The sequence below is a fragment of the Microtus pennsylvanicus genome, chromosome 11 (assembly GCF_037038515.1).
Source record: "Microtus pennsylvanicus isolate mMicPen1 chromosome 11, mMicPen1.hap1, whole genome shotgun sequence".
In the NCBI taxonomy this organism is placed as follows: domain Eukaryota; kingdom Metazoa; phylum Chordata; class Mammalia; order Rodentia; family Cricetidae; genus Microtus; species Microtus pennsylvanicus.
Genome location: NC_134589.1, coordinates 52,867,561 through 52,891,429, shown reverse-complemented (window position 1 = coordinate 52,891,429; position 23,869 = coordinate 52,867,561). Strand labels below are relative to the sequence as shown.

The 23,869-nt window shown below is 46.1% G+C and overlaps 1 protein-coding gene across 1 annotated transcript; it reads left to right on the top strand.

Moving 5' to 3' along the window:
• The first annotated feature begins 1,367 nt into the window (after positions 1-1,367).
• Rpl26 (ribosomal protein L26) lies at positions 1,368-4,552 on the top strand. The gene is made up of 4 exons (XM_075992096.1): positions 1,368-1,496; positions 1,969-2,141; positions 3,173-3,313; positions 4,359-4,552. Exons 2-4 carry the CDS (start codon positions 1,974-1,976, stop codon positions 4,485-4,487), a joined length of 438 nt encoding a protein of 145 aa, XP_075848211.1. The 5' UTR covers positions 1,368-1,496; positions 1,969-1,973; the 3' UTR covers positions 4,488-4,552.
• Positions 4,553-23,869: the final 19,317 nt, after the last annotated feature.

The window sequence follows — 23,869 nt, the reverse complement described above, 5'->3', positions numbered from 1 at the left end:
GAATTATCTTGTCACTCCATTGTTCAAGGTTAGCCCATGAAGGGGGCTCCGTAAGCTTTTGTTGAATAGAATTGCTGGTTTTGTTCAATTTTTAAATTTTTATTTATTTATTTATTTATTTTGGTTTTTCAAGACAGGGTTTCTCTGTGGCTTTGGAGCCTGTCCTGGAACTAGCTCTGTAGACCAGGCTGGTCTCGAACTCACAGAGATCCGCCTGCCTCTGCCTCCCGAGTGCTCGGATTAAAGGCGTGCACCACCACCGCCCGGCTTGTTTGTTTGTTTTTGAGAACAGGATTTCTCAGTATAGCCCTGGCTGTCCTGGGACTCACTCTGTAGACCAGGCTGGCTTTGAATATACTGATATCTGCTTGCCTCGGGGATTAACTGCCAGAGATTTTGTTCAGTTTATATTTTTTTCTTTTCTTTTCTTCCTTTCTCTCCTTTTTTTTTTTCTTTCTGGGACAGGGTTTACCGTGTAGCCCTTACTATCCTGAAATTCACTTTGAAGACCAGGGTGGCCTCAAACTCAGAGATCTGCCTACCTCTGTCCACTGAGTGCTGGGATTAAACGTGTGTGCCATCACGCTCAGCTTCCAATTTTTCAATTACATATAAAATTGGGGCTCCTTCCTTTGCAGAATATTTAACAGCACAACTATTTTAAAATCATGAAAATACATGACTCAACTTTGAACCCTCAAGTGTGTGGTTTCTCTCTCTTCAACTTGACGGAAGGTTCCTACAAACGGAGCCATATAGCTTCCAGGAGGCCTAGAGAGACAGCCTCATGGGTTCTGCTGTAAGTCCTAGGTCCTGTGTGTCCTCCCATTGCTCTATGGCTCAGTTACCGCATCTGTATACGGAGGACAATACACCCGCATCAGCATAAAGTCGTTAGTAATGTAAAGGGCGTGGAAGAGTGTGCCTAAAATTCAGTAAGCTCCCGTGTCTTACGAAATATGTGTCTCCTGTCAGGATGACACCTATATTATTCATTCAACAGAAACCGATGAATCCATTTGCAGGGAAGAGGACCCCCTTGCCCTGCCTCCATCAGCTCTGGAACTGGGAGCTGGCGGAAGTGTTTGGTAGTTGTAGTTTAAAGACCCAGGGCAGTCAGAACCTACCCAGCTACGGGGACGGCCGGCTGGAGCTAATTATAAGGACGACCTCCCGTTGGACTTGCGCTTTCCCGGTTAGGGGGGCTCCCGGCGCCCAGGAGTGGGAGACTGGGGTCGTTCGGGGCCACGGCCTTCCGCGGAGCCTCGAGCCTCACACCCACCCCTCCAAGGAAGGACACCGGACCCCTCGCAGTTCCCCTCCCAGCCGCTGGGTGGCACTGACGCGCCATTCCTAACTTCCTCTTCTCGCTGTTCTCGTTCTCTTCTCCTCTCCCTTCTCGTTCCGAGACTCTCGCGGGATCTCTCGGCAACTTACAGAACCGGAAGTCGCGTATAGACCTCTTTCCTCTTGCGGCCATCGCTGGATCGCAGCCGGTGAGTGTTAGGCGGGTTGTGGCGGGCAATCCGCAGCCATCCGTGCCGAGGCCGCGAGGCTCTCTGTCCCGGGGCCCCGAGACTGTCCTGCTGGCCCGACATTAGCCAGGGCCATGGCGGGACGGGGGGCAGTGGCGATGCCGTTGATTAAATAGTCCGGGATCATCGCTCGTTAGCCCTCCGGCCAGTCGGAGGGGTTCGGCAATGCGAGGGCCGCCCTAGTTTGCAGGCTCAAGTGGGGAGCCCCGGTGTTGGCTTTGGAGGGGCAAAATAAAGTAAACAGTCACGCTCGAGTCCGTAAATGTGAGGGTAAAAGGTCTTGTAAAGCCAACTTGGAGATGGCGAGGTCTAATGGAGTGACCGAACGTGGCGTCTTCAGTGCTTTCGAGATGGAATTGCTGCTGTTTGGGAACCGGTTGAGACTTGAGGCATTAGTGGATCGTTGGGGTCATTTTTATTTATTTTTTTAAAGCCAAAATGAAGTTCAATCCCTTTGTGACTTCTGACCGGAGCAAGAACCGCAAACGGCATTTCAATGCACCTTCTCACATTCGGAGGAAGATCATGTCTTCCCCACTTTCCAAAGAGCTGAGACAGAAGTACAATGTTCGCTCGATGCCCATTCGAAAGGATGACGAAGTTCAGGTATGCATCCCTCCCTCATGAACTTTAATGGGGCTTTACAGTTACTGATTAGGGGGGGATTCCATAATCCTCCTTACTAGCCCTCCACTGCCTCTTCAGTGCCCAAATAGAAGGCCACAAGAATAATTCTCCAATAGATTCACTGTCTTTCATTTCATCGTACCTGTACTCGATGTTTGGAAGAGTTGCTTTGCTTCACTGAACTAAAAGGCAGTGTGGTTTTTTTTGGTCCCCACCTCAACTCTTATTGGGACTGTTCTGCCTGCTAATGTCCTAATCTGTGTGGGAGGGTCTATTGGTTCTCTGGTAAATGGATAGTTCAGGTTGGGTGAAATTTTCTGTAGGTATCATTTGCAACCAGTGATTGGTAAATCTGTCAGTCCCTAAAACACGCTTTTTGGTTTTCTGAGAAAGGGTTTCTCTGTGACTTTGGAGTCTTCCTGAAATCGGGCTGCCTCAAAAAGGAAAAATGAGGACCTGCTAAAAGTGAGCAGTGCAGGCTGGGCGGTGGTGGGCCTTTAATTCCAGCACTCAGCACTCGGTAGTCAGAGGCAGGTAGATCTCTGAGTTCAAGGCCAGCCTGGTCTACAAGAACTAGTTCCAGGGCAGACTCCAAAGCTGTAGAGAAACCCTGTCTCAAAAAAAAAAACAAAACAAAATGGGTGAACAGTGCAGCTAGGCGTGGAGGGGCACAGCTTTAACCCCAGCACCTAGGAGGCAGAGTCAGGCAGATCTTTGTGAGTTTGAGGCCAGCCTGCTCTACAGAATGAGCTCCAAGACAGGTCTATTACAAAGAGAAACTATCTCAAAGGGGGCCAAGCAGCAGTGGTGCACGCCTTTAATCCCAGCATTTGGGAGGCAGAGAAAGGTGGGTCTTTGTGGACTAAAGGCCAGCTTGGTCTACAGAGGGAGTTTCAGGACAGGCAACAAAAAGCAACGCGGGGAAAGGGGTGAGGAAATGGTTCATATGTTCTAGTTTACGCTGTTTAAAACCCGTGCCCTTTATCGTGTGTTTTTTAATTTGCATTCAGGTTGTCCGGGGACACTACAAAGGCCAGCAGATTGGCAAAGTGGTCCAAGTGTACAGGAAGAAATATGTCATCTACATTGAACGGGTGCAGCGGGAAAAGGCTAATGGCACAACTGTCCACGTGGGCATCCACCCCAGCAAGGTGGGTACTGGGGGGAAACTGCAGCACTTAGGATTTGTTTATGAGGCTCCCTAGGAGTGGGCCCTGCCTTTTTAGTTTGGAATCACTGAGACCATCTGAGGTCAGTGTTCTTACAGTGAGCGATGGAGTGAGTATGACATGGGTAAAGCTTTAGCGTGGTCAGTAGAACTGAGCCACTACTGTTGGAAAGCAACCTAAAGCTGAAGTGGTAATCCCACAAACGAGTAATTTCTAAGCCAGAATAGAGTGTCCCATAATAGATATTGTCCTAGACTTTCATGTCAGTTATCCCAAATTTGTTTTTTTTTTTTTTTTTATTTATTATGTATACAATATTCTGTCTGTGTGCATGTCTGCACTCCAGAAGAGGGCGCCAGACCTCTTTACAGATGGTTGTGAGCCACCATGTGGTTGCCGGGAATTGAATTCAGAACCTTTGGAAGAGCAGGCAATGCTCTTAACCACTGAGCCATCTCTCCAGCCCCCAGTTATCCCAAATTTGTAATTGGGTTTTCAATAGGTAATATACACAATGACCACTTAATGCTGAGTTTTGGGGCTTATGTGTTAGTGCTAAAGATGTGATTTTCAAACGAGTGACACCACATTCTCCCCCACCACGTAGTGCAGTGCATTGCAGTATTGTGACACACCACCTTTTTCTTATGTGTTTTGCTCCTGTGTATGTCCATGGAGATCAAAGACACATGGTCTTGGTGAGGTGTCTCTTAACAGCAAGAACATTCTTATTTGTAACATACTCCATTTTTTACCTCCCACCAGCTCAGTTTTCAAAGTTACAAATGCAGTGTCCAGTTCTTGGTCTTTTTGTCCCTCGTGTTCACCCTGTGATGGAGTTGGTTTTGGGTTCTCTCCGGTCTTGGACTGGATGTGTACGCTGGTAGTTTCAGCCATTTGCCTCAGCTCTGTAATGATGATTTGTAGGACTTTGCACCACTCTGGGTTTAGGGAACGGAAATGAAGTGTAACCTCTAGTTTGGGCCCCGGTGGTTGCTTAAAGTCTGAGGCTGTTTGTTTTCTGCAGGTGGTGATCACCAGGCTAAAGCTGGACAAAGACCGAAAGAAGATCCTCGAAAGGAAAGCCAAGTCTCGACAAGTAGGAAAGGAGAAGGGCAAATACAAGGAAGAAACGATTGAGAAGATGCAGGAGTAGGGGCATCTCATACAGTTTTCATTAAAGACTGCTTGAGTAGTCCGGTCTTGTGTGGTGCTTTGAAAGGGACCTTGTTTTCCATGGTTCATTCTGCTGCACTGTCAGTCTTTGGGTCTGGAAAGGACAGGCCCCCCCTTTGCATAGCCTGACCCCTGACAAATCAAGGTACTACTAGGATTGGTCCTTCCTGGGGTTGTTTGTTTTGCTTTTGTATTTAATAGCATGCCTCAACATCTCGGGCTGGATGGATCTAAGAGTCAGTTCTCTCATCATAGGAGTCCCAGAAGCTTGGAGGTGGATACCCTCTCTCTCCTAGGGCCTAACTACAAACTACTTAAAATTCACTGGGAAAAAAAGCAAGAGGGGCTGGTGAGATGGCTCAGTGGTTAAGAGCCCTGGATGCTCTTCTACAGAGACCCAGGTTCAATTCCCAGCACCCGCATGGCAGCTTACAACTGTAACTCCAGTTCTATGATGTCCTCACACAGACATGTTTACATGCAGGCAAAACACCAATGCACATAAAATAAAAATGAGTTAAATATTTAAGAAAAAAGCAAGATTTATGCCTATGGCTATTTTATCTCTGCATGTATCTGCACCACATACCTGCAGTGGCCAGAAGAGGGCATCAGATCCCCTAGAACCAAATTGTAGGTTCCTAGAACTGAGCTTAGTTTCTTCTGGAGGAGCAGCTGGTGCTCTTAGCAGCTACGCTATCTCCCCAGACTTGGAAAAACGCTTGTAATTGTCTCACAGAATAGAACTTAAGTGACTTACTTAACTATAGTGAGAATTTTATCTTTTTCCTGTAGTGTTGGATCAGTGCTGTGAGGTGAAGACCTAGCAAACCTTTGACTTGAAATATGAAATAATGTTTAGATAGCAAGCAGCAGTGGGTGCATCAGAAATTGAAGCTGAACTGGGGGCAAAAGGATTTTTGAGGCTAGCCTGGGTCATATGTCGTGTGCACACCACCCCCCCTGCAAATTGAAGTAGGTGGGAGTGTCCTGCGTTGGCAGCTGTGTCACTAGGAGGAGGTGTTTCGGAGGGGTTGTTGGGTGCCATGAGTGGTCATGACTGGAATAGCACACTCCCATAGGCTGGCTTGCAGCAGATTGGCAGGATCCATTAGTGAGGTGGTTGTTACTCAGGAGCAAATTACCTGCATTTGAAAGCTGGCAGCCTTGCTCAGGCATGGTTGCCCACCCCTTTGATCCCAGCCCTGGGGAGGCAGGCAGGTCTCAGTTCATGGTCAGCCTGGTCTACAACACATCTGGAGCTGTTACACAGAAAACTCTGTCTTGAAAAATCAAAAATAAGGTTGGGGTCAGGGGTTTAGCACAAGAACACAGTCCGGACCTACGCTAGAATAAACAGGCTCCAGAATGGAGGTGAGGCCATATCTAGACCTCAGTAATAAGCTGGATGTTAAACGCTTTGGTCAAGACCTGGTTGTGAGGAATGCTAACGTTTCCCCAATTTGAGACAGGGTCTCACTATGCAGACCAGCCTGGCCTCAAAGATCTGTAATGCCTGGCTGCTTTCTGTTTCTGTAAGAAAACGCCCCAGTAGCTTCTCTCTAGTCACAGGATAGGCGGTGGAAGAGTCAGGAAGAGAATTGTCAAGGGTGGACATGGCTGCACCGCCACGTTCTTGTAAGCTATGTCTTTGACCAGGGCTTGAACACCTGTACTCGGTGCCAATAGCTATGGGGGTGCAGGTGAAGAGAATCCTCAGCCTGCTGAGAGAATGTAAACCTGAGGTGTAGGCTGTTGAGTGAAGGAAAGGTGTGGTGAGCAGTTTTTTGGTTGGTTGGGCTTTCTATTTTTTTTTCAAGGAGTTCTTAGTGTATGAGGAAGGTGGCTGATTTGAAAGCTATGGAGTGACACTTCAAGTCAGGAAGAGCCTAAGCCCAAAATGGTGATGAGAGAGGAGGGTGTGAATACACTTAAGAAGCTCTTCACCCATGCTCTGCGCCTGCCCCACCTCCACAGGTCACTCAGGAAAGCTGACTTACTAGGGCTTGAATTCACTAGAGTGTTGCCTAAGAAAACTTACTGAGGGCCGGCCAGTGGTGGCACACACCTTTAATCACTTGGGAAGCAGAGACAAGCAGATCTCTGTGAGTTTGAGGCCGGCTTGGTCTACATAGTGAGTCCCAGGACAGTCAGGAAATCCTGTCTCGAAAAAGAAAATGAAACAACAGCAAAAAAAAAAAAAAAACAAAAGAGAAAACATACTGAAAACCCTGAGGCTGGGGCTCAGTTACAAGTAAAATGCTTTCAATGAAAGCTTTTGGACCTGAGTTCAAATCCCCAGCACCCTTGTAAAGAGTTAGAGAAATGGCTTAGCACTTAAGAACATTTGTTGCCCTTTGCAGAGGACCCAGCTTCAGTTCCCAGCAGCACATGACAGCTCACAACTGTCTGAAGTCCAGTTTCTAAGGGACCCTGATGCCATCCTCTGGCCTCTGGGCACATAGTGCACTTACATGCAGGCAGGCAAAACCTTAGAAAACAGAAAGCCTCACTGGAGGCTGGAAAGAGGGCTCAGCGGTTAAGAGCATGTATGTACCGCTCCTGCAGAGGACCTGAGCTCGCTTCCCAGTCCCCGCATTCAGCAGCTCCCAACCTCCTGACATGCAGGAAGAATTGTGTGGTCTGCTTGAAACACTTTTTTTATACATTTTTTACTGATATTTATTGAGCTCTACTGCTTGAAACACTTTAAATGTAGGTCAGAATTGGCTGGGTCTTGGCCTGAGTCTGCCTCGTGTACACCTCAAGAATATGAAATCATGTTGTATTCTTGGCACAGGTCAGTGCATTCCAGGAAGTGGTTGGTCACCACGGAAACAACAGGTCTCTGGAGCAAAACAAAAGTTGGCTTGAGGTCACTGGTCCACCAGAGAAGAACATGGGATCCAGGCAGAGTACCTGTGTACTGCTTGCTATGTTTTCAAGGCCTAAAAGAAAGTAGCTCATGGAAGGTTTTGAAAAGCTGGATGAATCAATGATTCTGCAAGTCAAGTGTACTGGCACGTGTCTTTAATCTTAGGACTCGGGAGGCAGAGGCAGGCAGATCTCTGAGTTCATGGCCAACCTGGTCGGTCTACAAAGCAAGTTCCAGGATAGCCAAGACTATTAAACAGAGAAACTATCTCTCTCTCTCTCTCTCTCTCTCTCTCTCTCTCTCTCTCTCTCTCTCTCTCTCACACACACACACACACACACACACACACACACACACATACAAAGACCCTAAAACCTAATCATCCTTCATGGGGGGCAGGGGGAGTTTCAAGACTGTTTCTCTATATAGTCTAGACTGTTCTGGAACTCACTCTGTAGACCAGGGTGACCTTGAACTCAGAGATAGGCCTGCCTCAAGTCTCCCAAGTGCTGCAATTAAAGGCATAGACCACCACTACCGGGTGTTTACTATTACTTTTTAAAAGATTTATATGTAGACATGTTCTGTCTGTATGTATATATACACGCCTGGTGCCTGTGGAGGCCAGAAGCGGTTACCAGATCCTCTAGAACTGGAGTTAAGATGTTACAGATGGTTGTGAGGCACCACGCGCTCTTAACTGCTCAGCAATCTCCGGTCCCTGCCATTACTTTTTTGATGAGCCAATGATATTGCGTATCAAGTAAGCTGCCTTATTTTGGGATAGGAAAGGACATCATTTCCCAGCTTGCTACTGTAGGGTACAAAGTCTTGTTCTGTCCCTGGCCAGCAGCTCACATTCCATTCTCCTTCCAAGATGCTGTCCTTTGTAACAGTCTAGCCAGTAGGAGGCCCGTTTTACCAAGATAGTTACTTCCCCTCTGTTGGGCTGACCTTCTACCTCCGGGATGCTGGCAGCCCTGGTGACAGCCACCACTCGTTCTTTCCAGAAGATCTGCAGACGCAGAGGTCTCTCGGCTTTGTGCTGGCAGTGCAGAGTGGGAAGCGGATCCCCGACCCAAACCACCTTCGCCATATTTTCATATCTCAGTCTCAGGAATTGAGATCACCCACTGGTGCACCGTAGGCTGTTTGCACCTAGAAATATATTTTGTCCTCGTGATTTTGTTTGTTTTTTAGGAATTTTACTGTTGGGCTGGGCACAAACGCCTGGCACATAGGAGGCACGAGGATCAAATGGATCCCAGTTACTTGAAAGTTTCAAAAGGTTGTGAGAATGTTTGCTTCCGCAGCACACCTGCTAAAGTCGGAATGATCCAGAAAAGATGAGTGCGATCCCTGTGCAAAATGACACAAACTGCCGGGCGGTGGTGGCGCACGCCTTTAATCCCAGCACTCGGGAGGCAGAGGCAGGTGGATCTCTGTGAGTTCGAGACCAGCCTGGTCTACAAGAGCTAGTTCCAGGACAGGCTCCAAAACCACAGAGAAATCCTGTCTCGAAAAACCAAAAAAAAAAAAAAAAAAAAAAAAAGACAAACTCATGAAGCATTTGAATCTTTTAAGACTTTATTTTAGGGATATGAGTGTTGCATCTATATGTACATATATGTACCATGAGAGCCCAGTACCCAAGGAGGCCAGCAGAGGGCATTGGACACCCTAGAACTGGAGTTTACAGATGGTTGTGAGCTGCCATGTGGGTGCTGGAACTTGAACCTTGGTCCTCTGCAAGAGCTTCTAACGCTCCTAACTGCTGAATCACCTCTCTAGCTCCCATTCATCCCTATAATTGTCCCTTTTTTATAAGTGTATCAATGGGATTAGGACCCATCCTAAATGACTTCATCTTGTAATCATCATCGAAGGTCTTCTCTAGTGATTTTTCTATATTTATTTGTGTGGGAGGGCACACACATCTGCTGTGACGTGTGCGTGGAGGTAAGAAGACAATTGTAGGAGTTACTTTTCTACTGCTGTGAGGAGACACCATGACCAAGGCAACCTATAAAAAGTAAAGCTTTTCATTTGGGTCCATGACCATCATAGCGTGGAACATGGCGGCAAGCCACATGGTGATGGAGCAGTAGCTAAGAGCTTACATCTTACGCACAGGCACAAAGCAGAGAAGAAGCTAACTGGAATGGTGGGGGGGGGGGTTAAAACTTCAAAAGCTTGAATTCAGGCAGTGCTGGTGCATGCCCTTAATCCCAGCACTAGGGAGGCAGAGGCAGGTGGGTCTCTGTGAGTTCGAGGCCAGCCTGGTCTACAGAGCAAGTTCTAGAACAGACTCCAAGGCTACACAAAGAAATCCTGTCTCGAAAAGAAACAAAAGGGGGGGGGGAGTTGCTGGAGAGATGGCTCAGTGGTTAAGAGTACTGGTTGCTCTTTCAAAGGACTTGGGTTCAATACCCAGCACCCACATTCTAGGATCTGGACTGCAGACACTGCATGCACATGCTACACAGATACACATGCAGGCAAAACACCCAGACTCATTAGATAGACGATAGACAGACAGACAGACAGATAGATAGACAAATGAAAATACCGCTTGGATTCGTGGGCTCTAGAAGGTTAGGATTTCAACATCGTTTGGAGGCATCAACTCCTAGCCACTGAGCATGCCTGGGTGGGGATGGGGCTTTAGAGCAATTAGAAGGCAACAGTCTTTTGAAAGTGTGGGAGAGTCAGAACAATCCCTCAACCCAAGTGACACTTTAGAAGGCAGAACTTCCTGTCCTAGCAGAAGACAGGACGGAGCCACACCAAGTCACACATTCACGGGAGTCCATTCTGTACACAGGAAACAGTGGCTTCTCTTGGGAGGTGCAGCTCCTAAATACCTGGGCACCCAGATACTCTGGGCTAGTTTCACTGTGGAAGGTGCTGTCTCTCCATGTGTACAAGGGTTGCCATGACCCTCTGTTCATCATGAAGATGTGCATGTTTAATCTTTTTTTTTTTGATTTTCGAGACAGGGTTTCTCTGTAGCTTTTGGTTCCTGTCCTGGAACTAGCTCTTGTAGACCAGGCTGGCCTCGAACTCACAGAGATCTGCCTGCTCCTGCCTCCCGAGTGCTGGGATTAAAGGCGTGCGCCACCACCGCCCTGAATGTTTAATCTTTATAGAATTCAGTTTGCCCATGGAAGGAAGATGTTTGTCTTTTCATGGTAGAGTGAGGAGCCTGTGATATTTTTTCCTAAGATTAAGCTCTAGCTCAATTAAAGCAGGTAGAAAACCTTGAGCAAGTCCTGTCTTCTTCCGTAAAAGGCATGATAATTGCTCCAAGTCTCAGGACTATGGTGGGAGGGTGCTAAGTTTGGAAAGAGGCTGGGAGATGTCACTTCCTCCTCATGACCAGCAAAACCATGGTAACTTCTTACGTCTCAGCAGGAAAAGCAGCAATGGAGGCAGGACAGCAGGAGCCAGTCTGTCGGGAACCATACCACTGGAGTGGCACTCAGTGCCCTTATACCAAAGAGCTGCCCGTTCACATGCCCAGCCACTTACCGGGTCATAGACTGACCCTTCAGGGTTGAGTACACTGCCTTCTAGCTCCTAAGAGAACTGCACAGGGCTCTCCTGCCCCCAGAGTTAAGAAATACTGTGGAAAGAACCAGGCTTGCCTTTCCGTGAGTTTCTGTTGTGCCCTGGCTCGGGGGTGTATGCTATTTTTCCTGCACTGTATCCCAGTCCTTGTGTTAAATGCTTTGTGTACTATGAGGAGAGCAGGCAAGATGGCTCAGCAGGTAAAGGTGCTTGCTGCAAGCCTGGCAATCTGAGCTCAATGCCAAAGACCCACTTAAAAGTGTGAGGGGGAACAGACTCTACAAAATTGTCTCCTGACTCCCCCACATTTTATGGCGTACATGCTCCCTCCATGCCCCACAATAGCAGAGAGTTCTGGGACAGTCAGGGCTACATAGAAAAACCCTGTCTCGAAAAACAAAGCAAAATAAATAAACATGATTTTATGTGTATGGGTGTATTTACCTGCATGTATATATGTCTACATATCATGTGTGCATGCAGAGACCAGAAGAGGGCATCAGAGCTTTTGAAACTGGTTGTGAACTGCTATGTGGGTGCTGGGAACCAAATCTAGGTCCTCTGTGGTCCATAAAGTAACCAGTACTCTTTTTTGTTTTTTTGTTTGTTTGGTTGGTTGGTTTGTTTTTCGAGACAGGGTTTCTCTGCAGCTTTTGGAGTCTGTCCTGGAGCTAGCTCTTGTAGACCAGACTGGCCTCGAACTCACAGAGATCCACCTGCCTCTGCCTCCCAAGTGCTGGGATTAGAGGCGTGCGCCACCACCGCCCGGCCAGCCAGTGCTCTTAACCATCGAGTCATTTCTCTAGCCCCTTCCTGATTCCTCATCCATTCCAGTCCCTTTGCCTACAGCAGCACCCACTCCAGGCCGTTGCAGACAGTTGTGAGGTGCTGGGAACCAAACTCCAGTCCTCTGTAAGAGCAGCAAGTGCTCCTAACCGGGGAGCCACCTCTGCAGCCCAGCTTATGTGGCTGGCCTCGAACTCACAGAGATCCACCACCACCGCCCGCCTGGATTTTGCTTTTCTGCAGCTCAGTGGGAAGGAAAGAATGTCAATAGTTTCTTCAGACTAAGAACTGGGATGTCCTGAGCTGGCTCTGAGGGAAAAGGGCAGAGGAGGCTCCTGAGAAGCTCAGACTCCCACCGCTGCTCCCAAATGATTTCGCACGGTTTCTGGACAGCAGTGTGGCAGCTGGTTAGAGCAGGGCATGCCAATGGTTAGGTTCAACTGCGAGCAGGGCATGCCAATGGTCAGGTTCAACTGCTGAGGGACACAGCAACCTCAGCCCACTTACTGAACCGTATTAGACGTGGTGACTCTCTAGGCCCCGCACATTTATTTATTTATTTATTTATTTACTTACTTACTTAATTGGGGGGGGGGGTCAAATCAGGGTTTCTCTGTGTAAGAGCCCTGGCTGTCCTGGAACTAGATCTGGTCTCAAACTCACAGAGATCGCCTGCCTCTGCCTCCCGAGTGCTGGGATTAAAGGCATGTGCCACCACCGCCTCAATTTTTGAGGCAAAGTCTATGTAATCGTGGCTGTCCTGGAACTTGCTATGTAGACCAGATTAGCCTCAAACTCAACTCACAAAAGTCTGCCTCTTAAGTGCTGGGATTTTTAAACACTGATGCACATGAAGTTAAAAATAAAGAAAGAAAAGAGAAAAAAAGACAGGGTTTCTCTGTGTAGCCTTGGCTGTCCTGGAACTTACTCTGTAGATCAGGCTGTCCTCAAACTCACAGAGATCCTTCCTGCCTAAAATTAAAAGCATGTGTCACCACCACTCAGCTTATTTTTTTTTTAATGTATGGTTTATAGGTCTTTCCAATGATTTGTAAAATTGTGTAAAAATTTATTTGAAACCTGAAATAATTTTAAATACAAAAGCAGGGTGTTGCTCAGTGGTAGATCACCTGCCTAGCATTCTAGAGGTCCTGAGTTGCATCAGCACCACAAAAGGAAAAACAAATTCAGGAGCTGGAGAGTTGGCTCAGTGGCTGAGCACACTAGCTGTTCTTCCAGACAGAGGGCGTGAGGTCAATTCTCAGCACCCACATGTTGGCTCCCAGCATCTGGGACTCCAGCTACAGGGACTCTGATGCTCTTCTGGTCTCTGAAGGCACCAGGCACACATGTGTGGCACAAGCATACATGTAGGCAAAACACCCATACACAGAAAATAAAGATCTTTTAATATATCTATAAAGCTTGAGCCTTCTCAGGCTTGTCACTCAAAACCGCAGAACAAGGTTTGCCTGAAATCTTCAAATTTTTGTCCAGATTCCATCCGGTTAAAGTTAGCTTCTTTTTCCTTTGCTTTCTTTCTTTCTTTTTTGTTTCTTGTATTTTTGTTATCCTGGTGCTAATCTTTGTTTACCCAGGTTCTGGCAGGGTTTCTTTCTTTCTTTTTTTTTACCCTACAATTAATTACTTCAGATGGCTGACTCCTTGGAGTTTTCCAAGCAAACAAAGCAGGCAGGAAATGGAAGCTTCCTGAGAACAACGGCTCTCCAGCTCTCCAGCTCTCCAATACTCCAGCGAGTCCGCGAGGGAAGCACTGCCTTCCCAGAATGCTCGTCAGCTACAGCTTTCCTTCTGCGCTATGGTTTATGATTCGAGGGAGGAGCTGGGCGGATTTTACCCTTCTCATTTTAAAACATGGCGCTGATATTTTGCTTTCTCAGGTCTCCTTTGCAAATCTTTACTGTTCTGCTTTGAAATGCCTCCATCCCTTCCACTGGCTCGCTGTTCCGCAGAACAACTTCTCCACACGGGAACCTTAAGAACTTCCTGCCTTGCTGAAGGTTATGCGTTTGGCGGCTACTCAACCTTTCCTTTTGGCTTGCACAGATGACTTGCTTGTGACTTTGGTTGGTCACTCCTGACTAGTGAGACACCTGGTAGCCCCCCCCCCCCCCCCCCCCCAGCACACACCCGGAGTCCACACCAGCACTGTCTCCTGAGAAATGACTCCGGTAAATGTAGGGACCACGAGGATCTCGGTCAACACATGACCCAGATCACCTGTAATGACACAGCCACCTTTAGTCCCAACTACATCTCTCTGCTTCTGAAGGGGTGAGGAGGGACCACTCTAGATGACTACAGGTCGCTACTCCTCTTCCTCTCCAGAACACAGGAGTTCTATTTATTTCTTGAAGGGACCCTGACATTATCCTCAAGGGTGGGAGATGTAACTCGGCTGGCAGAATGCCTACCTACCGATCACAAAACCCTGAATTCAACCCGCAGCAATGCACAAATCTATAATCCTAGCGCTCAGGAAGTAGAGGCAGGAGTGTCAGGAGTTCAAGGTCATCTCTAGCTCCCTAGCTGGTTTGCAGCCAGCCAGGATAGATGATACCCCATCAGGGAAGGAAAGAAAGAAAGGAAAAGAAAAGAAATCTCAGCTAATGGACTTTCTTCCGCTCATTCTTCTTGCACCCACCCCCCTCTAGACTGTCAGTTTCATTGATGCAGCATTGATAAACACCCACTATGTACCATGCATCATGTTGTAAGACACGAAAACACTGGAGAAACAGGGCACACAGCTAAGACACCTGCCTGTAAAGATGTGCCCAAAGAGGGGTCCCCTACAGACGTCACTTCTGCTGGATTTTAAGAGATTGAGCTTCACCAATGAACAGTGCCCATTCCTCCTACTTAGATTGTTTTATTTATTTTGTGTGTGTGCGTGCACACGTGCATGCATGCCTCTGAGTGTGTGTGTATGTGTGTGTGTGTGTGCAGTGCCCATAGAGGCCAGAGGAAGAAAGAGGGCATCAGTTCCTCTGGAGCTAGAGTTACAGGTGGCTGTAAGCAACCTGATGTGGGTGCTGGAAACGGAATCAGGGTCCTCTGCAAAAGTGGACTGAGTCATTTCTGTAGCCTGCTTTGTAGTACATTCTGCTGACTTTGTAAGATAGGATATTTCTTTCATCCTTCCTTACTTTTCTTTGTTCTTTGTTTGTTTCTGGTTTGTTTTTGATTTTCAAAGCAGGGTTTCTCTGTGTAGCTCTGTTGCCCTGGAACCTACTCTGTAGATCAAGCTGGCCTCGAACTCACAGAGATCCACCCACCTGCCTCCGCCACCCTGAGTGCTGGGATTAAAGGCGTGGCAATAGAGGATTTCTTGCAGAGGAGATGCACTTGCCCAGATCCTCATTGGAGAAAACTGACAGGACTCAAAGGTAACAGGCCACATTTAGAAGATTAGCTCTGCATTCTGTTCAAGGCACCGAGAACACGGCAACAGTTCTGTGGTATTTCTACCAAAAATATATATCACTTGAGTCTAATTATAAAGAAGCACAAGCCGGATGGTAGTGGTGCATGCCTTAAGTCCCAGCACTCGGGAGGCAGAGGCAGGCAGATCTCTGTGGGTTCGAGGCCAACCTGGTTTACAAAGTGAGTTCCAGAACAGCCAGGGCTGTTACACAGAGAAACCCTGTCTTGAAAAAAGAAGAGAAAAGAAAAGAAAAGAGAAGAAAAGAAAAGAAAAGAAAGACAAGAGGTGCTGAAGTGACTGTTCCTCCAGACTTATCCACATGGCAGCTCACATGTCTATAACTTCAGTTTCAGGGGACCCAAAACCCATGGCAAAACACTAATGTACATAAAATAGAAATAAATAAATAAAAAGAAACACAAGATAAACTCAAACATCCTACAGAATACCTGCTCTGTATGTATTCCTTACAAAACCATAGGATTTCAATATCCTGAAAAGCAGACTAATGAACTATTCCAATCAAAGTAGGAAAAATAGCTATGATAACCAGGTGCAGGGCTTGCAGTAAGATCTCTGTTGTTACAGTCAGCACAGCAGGGCCACTGGGAAAGCCTCAACACTGTCTGAAGACCGTGCAGTGTTGCATCAGCAGGAACGTCCTGACCCTCTGGAGAACATGCTCTTTGGTTACATAAAAGCACAGCCTTGTTTTTAGAAAAGACGTGTTGAAATATTGGGAGAAGGAGTAAAGATCAGCCTGTCTGCAACTTACTCTCAGTTGGTACAGGAGAAAAAGAAAGCGTGTGTGTGGAAAGGAAGGGAGTGAGATAAAGCCACGGCATCCAATGTTAGCGTATAAGGTTGTGCAGGGGAAATACGGATCCCAACATCCATGTAAGATGTTGGGTGCTGGCTTACAACAACCTGTAACCACAATGCTGTTAAGGGTGGGGACAGAAAGATCATTGGAGTTTGCTGGCTCCCAATCAATTGAAAAAGTGTGAGCTCTAGGTTTGACCAGACTCAAGGGAACAAGGCGGAGGATGATCGATGGCTATCCAATGCCCACCTCTGGCTCCTGTGTGAACGCATGCAGTCACACACAGCTGCAAACACACATACATATATGCATAGAATTTAAAAGGCAGTTCCTCTGGAATAAAGATAAAAGAACCCATAGTGTCTCATCCAAGACAAAAGACGTGCAGTACCATTCAGTATGCTTTCTGCAAAGGCAAGCCTCCGTGTGAGTTAGTAAGTCTGTGTTCAAGTGCTGTCCTCAAAGAAATGACACCTACGCTGAGTTTAAGCTCTCGGTCCATTGACTTACCCACCTGGGAGTGAGGCCAGTGGGATCATATCGGAAGAGTATGCTCCGTTTGGAAGAAATTGTCAGGTGCTCTTCCATGTGGCTATACTGTGTTGCATTCTTACAAGAATGAGTGAGAATTTGTGTTATGTTCTTGCCAGCACTTGGTGGTGTCCGTGTTTAGACTTTTACTATTCTGATAGGACTACTGATATCTCACTGTCATGGTTTTATTTAGTGTGGGAGAGGCACTGCATGCAGAGGTCAGAGGACAACCACCCCTCCTACCAAAGGATTCGGGAATTCGGCTCATGTCCTGAGATCTGTGCAGTGAGAGCTTCTACCTGCTGAGCCATTCCCCTTGTCCTCCTTGTTGTTTTAACTCGCACTTCCCTAGGGATAGATGATGTCCAGGATCTTCTCAAATGCTTGTTTGGCTGCAGATATTCTATGATGGGGTAACTGTCCATCAGCCGTGGGCTCTGACCCATCTCTTCTCATTCAAACACCCAGGGCAACAGATCAGCCACTTTCTGGAATTTCACCAGTTACTGTGTTGGGGAATATTATTTTCAGGCGTGTGGCTTTTGTTTATGCTGCATTTGTTTAACTCTGTGAAGCTGTGTTACTGTGCCTGTCTAAAACACCTGATGGTCCTAATAAAAAGAAGAACAGTCACTAGGGAGGCAGGAGCAAGGAGAGGCAAGGCCAGCAGGCAGAGAGTATAAGTAGAAGGAGAAACGAGGAAGAGAACGAGAAACGAGAGAACAAGGAAAGGAGGACACTGGGGACCAACCACCGAGCTACACAGCAAACCATGGAGAAAGAAGTAAAGAAAGGCATAGAGAAATAGAGAAAGATAAAAGCCCAGAGGCAAGAGGTAGTCGAGATAATTTAAGAAAAGCTAGCAAGAAACAAGCCAAGCTAAGGCCAGGCATTCAGAATGATAATCCTCTGTGTGTATGATTCATTTGGGAGCTGGGTGGTGAGTCCCTCAAAAAGTCAAGAGTGAAACATCACTATAGTAGGGGAACTCAGTGACAGTTAAGTTCTCTAGTCTGTCACAGGCGCCACACAAACACAGCAAGACAAAAATTGCTTTTTTTTTTTTTTTTTTTTTTTGGTTTTTCGAGACAGGGTTTCTCTGTGGTTTTGGAGCCTGTCCTGGAACTAGCTCTTGTAGACCAGGCTGGTCTCGAACTCACAGAGATCCACCTGCCTCTGCCTCCCGAGTGCTGGGATTAAAGGCGTGCGCCACCACCACCAGGCTTGAAAGTTGCTATCTTAATATATGCCCCGCAGACAGAGAGCTAGAGAGCCTCGGTAAACAGTGTTGACATCCACTAGAGGAGAATACCAGCGCTGACTCATGCAATGGCAGGAGCAGAGATGGGGTGTTTTTGTTTTTATTGAGTTATACATTTTTGTCTGCTCCCTCCCTTTCTTCCCTCTCCCCTTCTCCTGTCTCTCATAACCCCCATGCTCCAATTTACTCAGGAGATCTTGTTTTTTTTCACCTTCCTATGTAGATCCATGTATGTCTCTCTTAGGGTCCTCTTTGTTGTCTAGGTTCTCTGGGTTTGTGGCCTATAGGCTGTTTTTTCTTTTTTAAATATTTATTTATTATGTATACAATATTCTGTCTGTGTGTAGCCTGCAGGCCAGAAGAGGGCACCAGACCTCATTCCAGATGGTTGTCAGCCACCATGTGGTTGCTGGGAATTGAACTCAGGACCTTTGGAAGAGCAGGCAACGCTCTTAACCACTGAGCCATCTCTCCAGCCCCATATTTTTTCTTTGTTTTATGTCTAAAAGTCACTTATGAGTGAATAATATTATATTTGTCTTTCTGGGTCTGAGTTACCTCACTCAATGTTTTTTTTTTTTTTTGATCCATCCATTTACCTGCAAATTTCAAGATGTCTTTTTGTTTTGTTTTGTTTTTGTGTTTTGAGACAGGGTTTCTCTGTAGCTTTGGAGCCTGTCCTAGTACTAGCTCTTGTAGACCAGGCTGGCGTTGAACTCACAGAGATCCACCTGCCTCTGCCTCCCAAGTGCTGGGATTAAATGCGTGCGCCACCACCACCTGGCTAAAATGTCTTTTTTTTTTTTTTTACCACTGAGTAGTACTCCATTGTGTAACTGTACCACATTTTCTTTATCCATTCTTCAATTGGGGGGCATCTAGGTTGTTTCCAGGTTCTGGCTATTTTAAATAATGCTGCTATGGACATAGTTGAGCACATGTCCTTGATTGAGCGTCTTTGGGGTATATACCCAACAGTGGTATTGCTGGGTCTTGAGGTAGATTGTTTCCTAATTTTCTGAGAAATCGCCCTACTGATTTCCAAAGCAGATGTACAAGTTTGCACTCCCACAAGAAATGGAGGCGCGCTCCCCTTACCCCACATCCTATGCAGCATAAGATGGCTGAGATTTTTCTAAATATTTATTTATTTATTATATATACAATATTCTGTCTGCATATATGCCTGTAGGCCAGAAGAGGGCACCAGACCTCATTACAGATGGTTGTGAGCCACCATGTGGTTGCTGGGAATTGAACTCAGGAGCTTTGGAAGCAGTCAATGCTCTTAACCACTGAGCCATCTCTCCAGCCCCTGAGATGTTTTTGTTTTTTTTTTTAAGAAAGAGTACACACCATGTGTGGTGGTGGACATCTCTGACCCCAGCACCCCACAAGTAGAGGCAGGTGAATCTCTCTGAATTCCAGAGCGTCAAATGAAAGTCTACATAGGGAATTGTAGGCCAACTGTCCTAAGAAACAGAGAGAGAGAGAGAGAGAGAGAGAGAGAGAGAGAGAGAGAGAGAGAGAGAGAGAAGAAGAAGAAGAAGAAGAAGAAGAAGAAGAAGAAGAAGAAGAAGTAGGAGGAGAAGAAAAGAGAGGAGGAAACTCCAAGGAAAGAAGAGGACTAGACCCCCAAGAAGTCAGAAGTTCAACAACTCCAGCCTAGACTTATGTGTATTATATTATAGTATATACACATGTATGAATATGCATTTATATATGTAACAAATGGCCAGTTTTTTGTTTGCTTAGGTTTTTGAGGCATGGTTTCTCTGTGTAACAGCTCTGGCAGTCCAGGGACTTGCTTTGTAGACCAGGCTGACCTTGAACTCATAGAGTTAAAATAAGGGGCTTATTTTGTTAGTTTGTTTTGTTTTTTGAGATGGCAGGGGGGGTGTCTTACCATGTCACCCTGCCTGATATTGAACTCACAATGCCCCCAAGTACCAGCAACTATGGCATATCGTTACCAATTTTAAAAATTCACAAACTTTAAAAAGGGGATCCCCCCATGAGACATCTGAAGGCGCTTCTGGAGCCGCCACCCACAATGTGTTCACGGTTATGCCCAAGCCACCAGGGCCCAATCCTGAAAGAGTCTAGAGTTGTTCCTAGTTTTTCAGGCGGTGTTCTCCATCAGAATTTGAGGGACGTGGCTTCCTTAAGTAGATCATTCAAGTTTACCGAGTGAAAGGTCTTGCCGGTTCCTTATACATAAAAATAATTTTAACCTTAAAAAAGTATATGTGTTGGGGGTAGTCAAGTTGCCTATAAGAAATACACTTTAGTTTTTAAAAGAATAAGTTGAAAGTAAAAGAAGACCAAAGACCATGCAAACTCCAGACATAAGAAAAGAGGGACAGGGAGGGGAGCAGAGAAAAATGTAGAGCTCAAAAAATACCCATAAAAATGTAGGGAAACTTTAAAAAAAAAGTTGAAATGGCAAAATGCGTATTTTGCTACAATTTCTGCTCACAAGTAGTTGGAGCTTGGGGGTTGCTGTGCAAACTCCATGCAAACTCCAGACATAAGAAAAGAGGGACTCAGGTCTGGTGACCAGCCATAACTTAGCCCCCGACACCAAGAGGCAGAAGCAGGCAGAGCTCTGTGAGCTCCAGGCCAGACAGATTTACATGGTGAGATCCTGTATCTAAAAAAAGAAAAAAGAAAAAGAAATATGATTGAATTCATATCAGGCAGTGTAGATGTAAAAAGGTGTTGAGACAGGTGTAACCACAGTGCAGGCAGTGATTCCAACACCCTGGGAGGCCCAGATAGGAGGGGGGAGAGCTTAAGTCCTCCTTGGGCTACTTCGAGAGACTGTCTCAACCAAAACAAAACAACAAAAATGTGTTTATCATAATAAAGGACCAATTCATTAAAAAAAAAAAACCCTTTAATTCCAGCAGGGGCAACGGCAAGGATCTCTGTAACTTCCAGGTCAAGTCTGGTCTACAAAGTGAGTTCCAGGCCAGCTAGGCGGACAGCTTAAGTGAGACTCTGTCGCAAATAGATAAAGATACACAACTTTAAATAAGTAATAGAGCTACAAGACATTAAAACAAAAAATGGACAGAACCAGGGCTATTAGCCCAATTACTATCACCAAAACCAAACAAATCTTGACATAGCAAAAGGGGAAAATAAACAGACGGAGAATCGTACTTTAACGCTTCTGTCAAATGGACACAGCCTAGATCGTTTGAGAGGAAGAAATCTCAGCAGAGAAAATGACTCTTTTAAGGAACAGGCAGGCTAACTATATATCCACATAAAAAATCTGAGAGAGCTCCTTCTTCAGCCAATGGCCTTTGAGAGGCTGGACCAGGTTGGGCGTGGCTTTGGGTACCAAAAAAAAAAAAAAATACCTACGGGACCGACCGCTCTCTCGCTCCCTGCTCACCACACCTGGCTGTTGGATTCTGTTCCTGTACCTGGTTGTGATTTGTGAGTTCTCTTTTAATAAAGAACTCCTTATTATACCATATTAGGAGCTAGCGTGGAATTCCTTTATTCGCGTTCCTCCCCATCTGACGCGTTCCCCTTCAGACACTCCACTCCCCATTTTTTCCTGCACCATGAAAAGTCCCATGGAAAAGCCTCTTTTCTTTCCCAGGAGGCTCAGCTCTGATTGATGTGATTGAAATCCCTCTGGTGGGTTCTTCTGGGGCCGCCGGAGTGATGTCGACATTTTCTGGAATGTCAACAGCCTCATGGCTGAGATTGGTTTTCGTTCTTGCTGTAGATGCGGCCAAGTTTAATATAGCTGTTTTTTTTTTTTCCAAAATGGTCAATATTTTCTAACTTATGAGACCGCTGAAACGCTGATATCACAAAGACTGAAATATTGAAAAACAATATTTTAGCTGTAGACTAATACTCCTTGTGAAAGTTTCCAACTGGGCCGTGGTGGCAGACCCCTTTAATCCCGGCACTCGGGAGGCAGAGGCAGGCGGATCTCTGTGAGTTTGAGGCCAGCCTGGTCTACAAGAGCTAGTTCCAGGACAGGCTTCAAACTGTTTCGAAAAAAAAAAAAAGAGCTAGTTCCAGAACACCCAGGATGGTTACACAGACTCTTGCCTCGAAGAACAAAAAGAAAAAAGGAAAGAGAGAGAGAGAAAGAGAGAGAGAGAGAGAGAAAGGGAATGTTGTTTTTTTTTTTTTTGTTTTTCAAGACAAGGGTTTCTCTGTGTAGCCCTTGGCTGTCCTGGAGCTTGTTTTATGAAGGCCAAGCTAGCCTCGAACTCACAGAGATCCACCTGCCTCTGCCTCTCAAGAGCTGGGATTAACAGCATGTGCCCCCACTGCCCAGCCTATTTTAAATTCTTTATGTTCGTTTTATATGTGTGGCCATTTTGCCTGTATGTATGTCTGTGCACCATGTGTACCTGGTGGCTTTGAAGGCCAGGAGGTGGCTTTGGATCCTTTGGAACAGTTACATGACTGTGAGCCACCATGTGGGTACTGGAATTCTAACCCAGGACCTCTGGAAGAGCAGCTAGTTTTCTTAACTGCTGAGCCATCTCTCCAGCCCCTTATTCAGCCTTTAAAAAGAAGCGAGCACATGAGCACACTGCCCTTGGCCTTAGACCTCCTGTCTCAGCCTATGGAATTGCTAGGACTGCAGGTGGTGCACACACACCCAACTTAATGTATCACAGATTGAAAGAAATCTGAAGTGTAGATTTTAGGTGATCTTCCCACATAAAAATATTAAGTATCTAAGGTAATGTATATGTTAATGAGCTCGCTGAGCAATTCCACATTATATACATGCTTCAAAACATTATGACGGTTAGAAGAGGAGGGGAGGAAGGGAGAGGATTGGAGAAAAATGTATAGCTCAATAAAAACAATTTAAAAAAGAAAATGAGGTAATAAACCTTGAGCCATGTGACAAAATATAGATAGAAATATGGGTTAATTTAAATGTAAGAATTAGCTAGTAATAAGCCTGAGCTATTGGTCAAGTTAATATAAGCCTCTGGGTGATTATGTGGAAGCGGCTACAGGACAGGGCAGGACAGAGAAACTTCTGTTTATAGATCCTATTTGTTAGTATAGGTGGGGTGTGGATCACATAAACAGAGCTCCCCCATGCAGTACTTGCATTCTTCTTAAAAAAAAGACATTTCAACATGACCCAGTATGAAGCAGAGTTGGAGTTCATTAAAGAGGTGTTTTTATTTTCTTCAAGACAGGGTTTCTCTGTAGCTTTGGAGCCTGTCCTGGAACTAGCTCTTGCAGACCAGGCTGGCCTCAAACTCACAGAGATCCGCCTGCCTCTGCCTCCCAAGTGCTGGGATTAAAGGTGTGCGCCACCACCGTCCAGCTCATTAAAGAGTTTTTAAACATAAATTTAAGCACAGAGATGAGCAGAGATGGAGCCATTCAGGGAATGAGTAGACACAGCCAGGATGACTTCTAAAGTTCCGTGTCACTGAGTTGCAGAGGAGCCTCTGCTTTTTCCGTGCACGAGACCCTAGAGCGCTTCTGGCTGTGCCCTGGATGGCATTACAGCTGGTAAAATAGAACCCAGCACCAGGGTTGTGGGGGAAGTTAATGTCTTCACAGTAAACAAAGCCTTAGCCTTTCTGTAATAGGGCACCAGACTTTAGTAGGTCCGCAGACCTTAGCACAACTGACTCCATGATGAAAGTACCATTCACCATAAAACTCATCATGTAAACAGGCACCACCCGCTAAATAAAACTGAAACAAAGACCTAATCCATCAAAGTCCATCGTGCTGGGAAAGTCTGTAAATGTACTAACCTTGCTTTTTGGCTTTTGTAGTTCTGCTTCTGGCTGACTGTTCTTGTTAACTGAAGTGTGTCAACCCAGGGCATGGTTTTTGTTCTTAGAAGCTCACCCTGAGAAAGGCGCAGGGCTATCCTGAATATTCAGTGTAGGCCCTGGCTGGCTAATGAAGACTTTCTATTGTCTAAAAACAATCATCATGACACAAGTTTAATTTGTCAATTAAAAAACAACACCCAAGTTTTGGGACTGGAGAGATAGATCGGCGGTTAAGAGCACTGGCTGCTCTTCCAGAGGTCCTGA

What these genes read in the sequence shown, in the direction of transcription:
- Rpl26 (XM_075992096.1), top strand. Translation starts at nt 1,974, where the DNA reads ATGAAGTTCAATCCCTTTGTGACTTCTGACCGGAGCAAGAACCGCAAA. An exon ending in GAAAGGATGACGAAGTTCAG is followed by an intron (nt 2,142 to 3,172) that starts GTATGCATCCCT and finishes ATTTGCATTCAG; the next exon opens with GTTGTCCGGGGACACTACAA. An exon ending in TGGGCATCCACCCCAGCAAG is followed by an intron (nt 3,314 to 4,358) that starts GTGGGTACTGGG and finishes TGTTTTCTGCAG; the next exon opens with GTGGTGATCACCAGGCTAAA.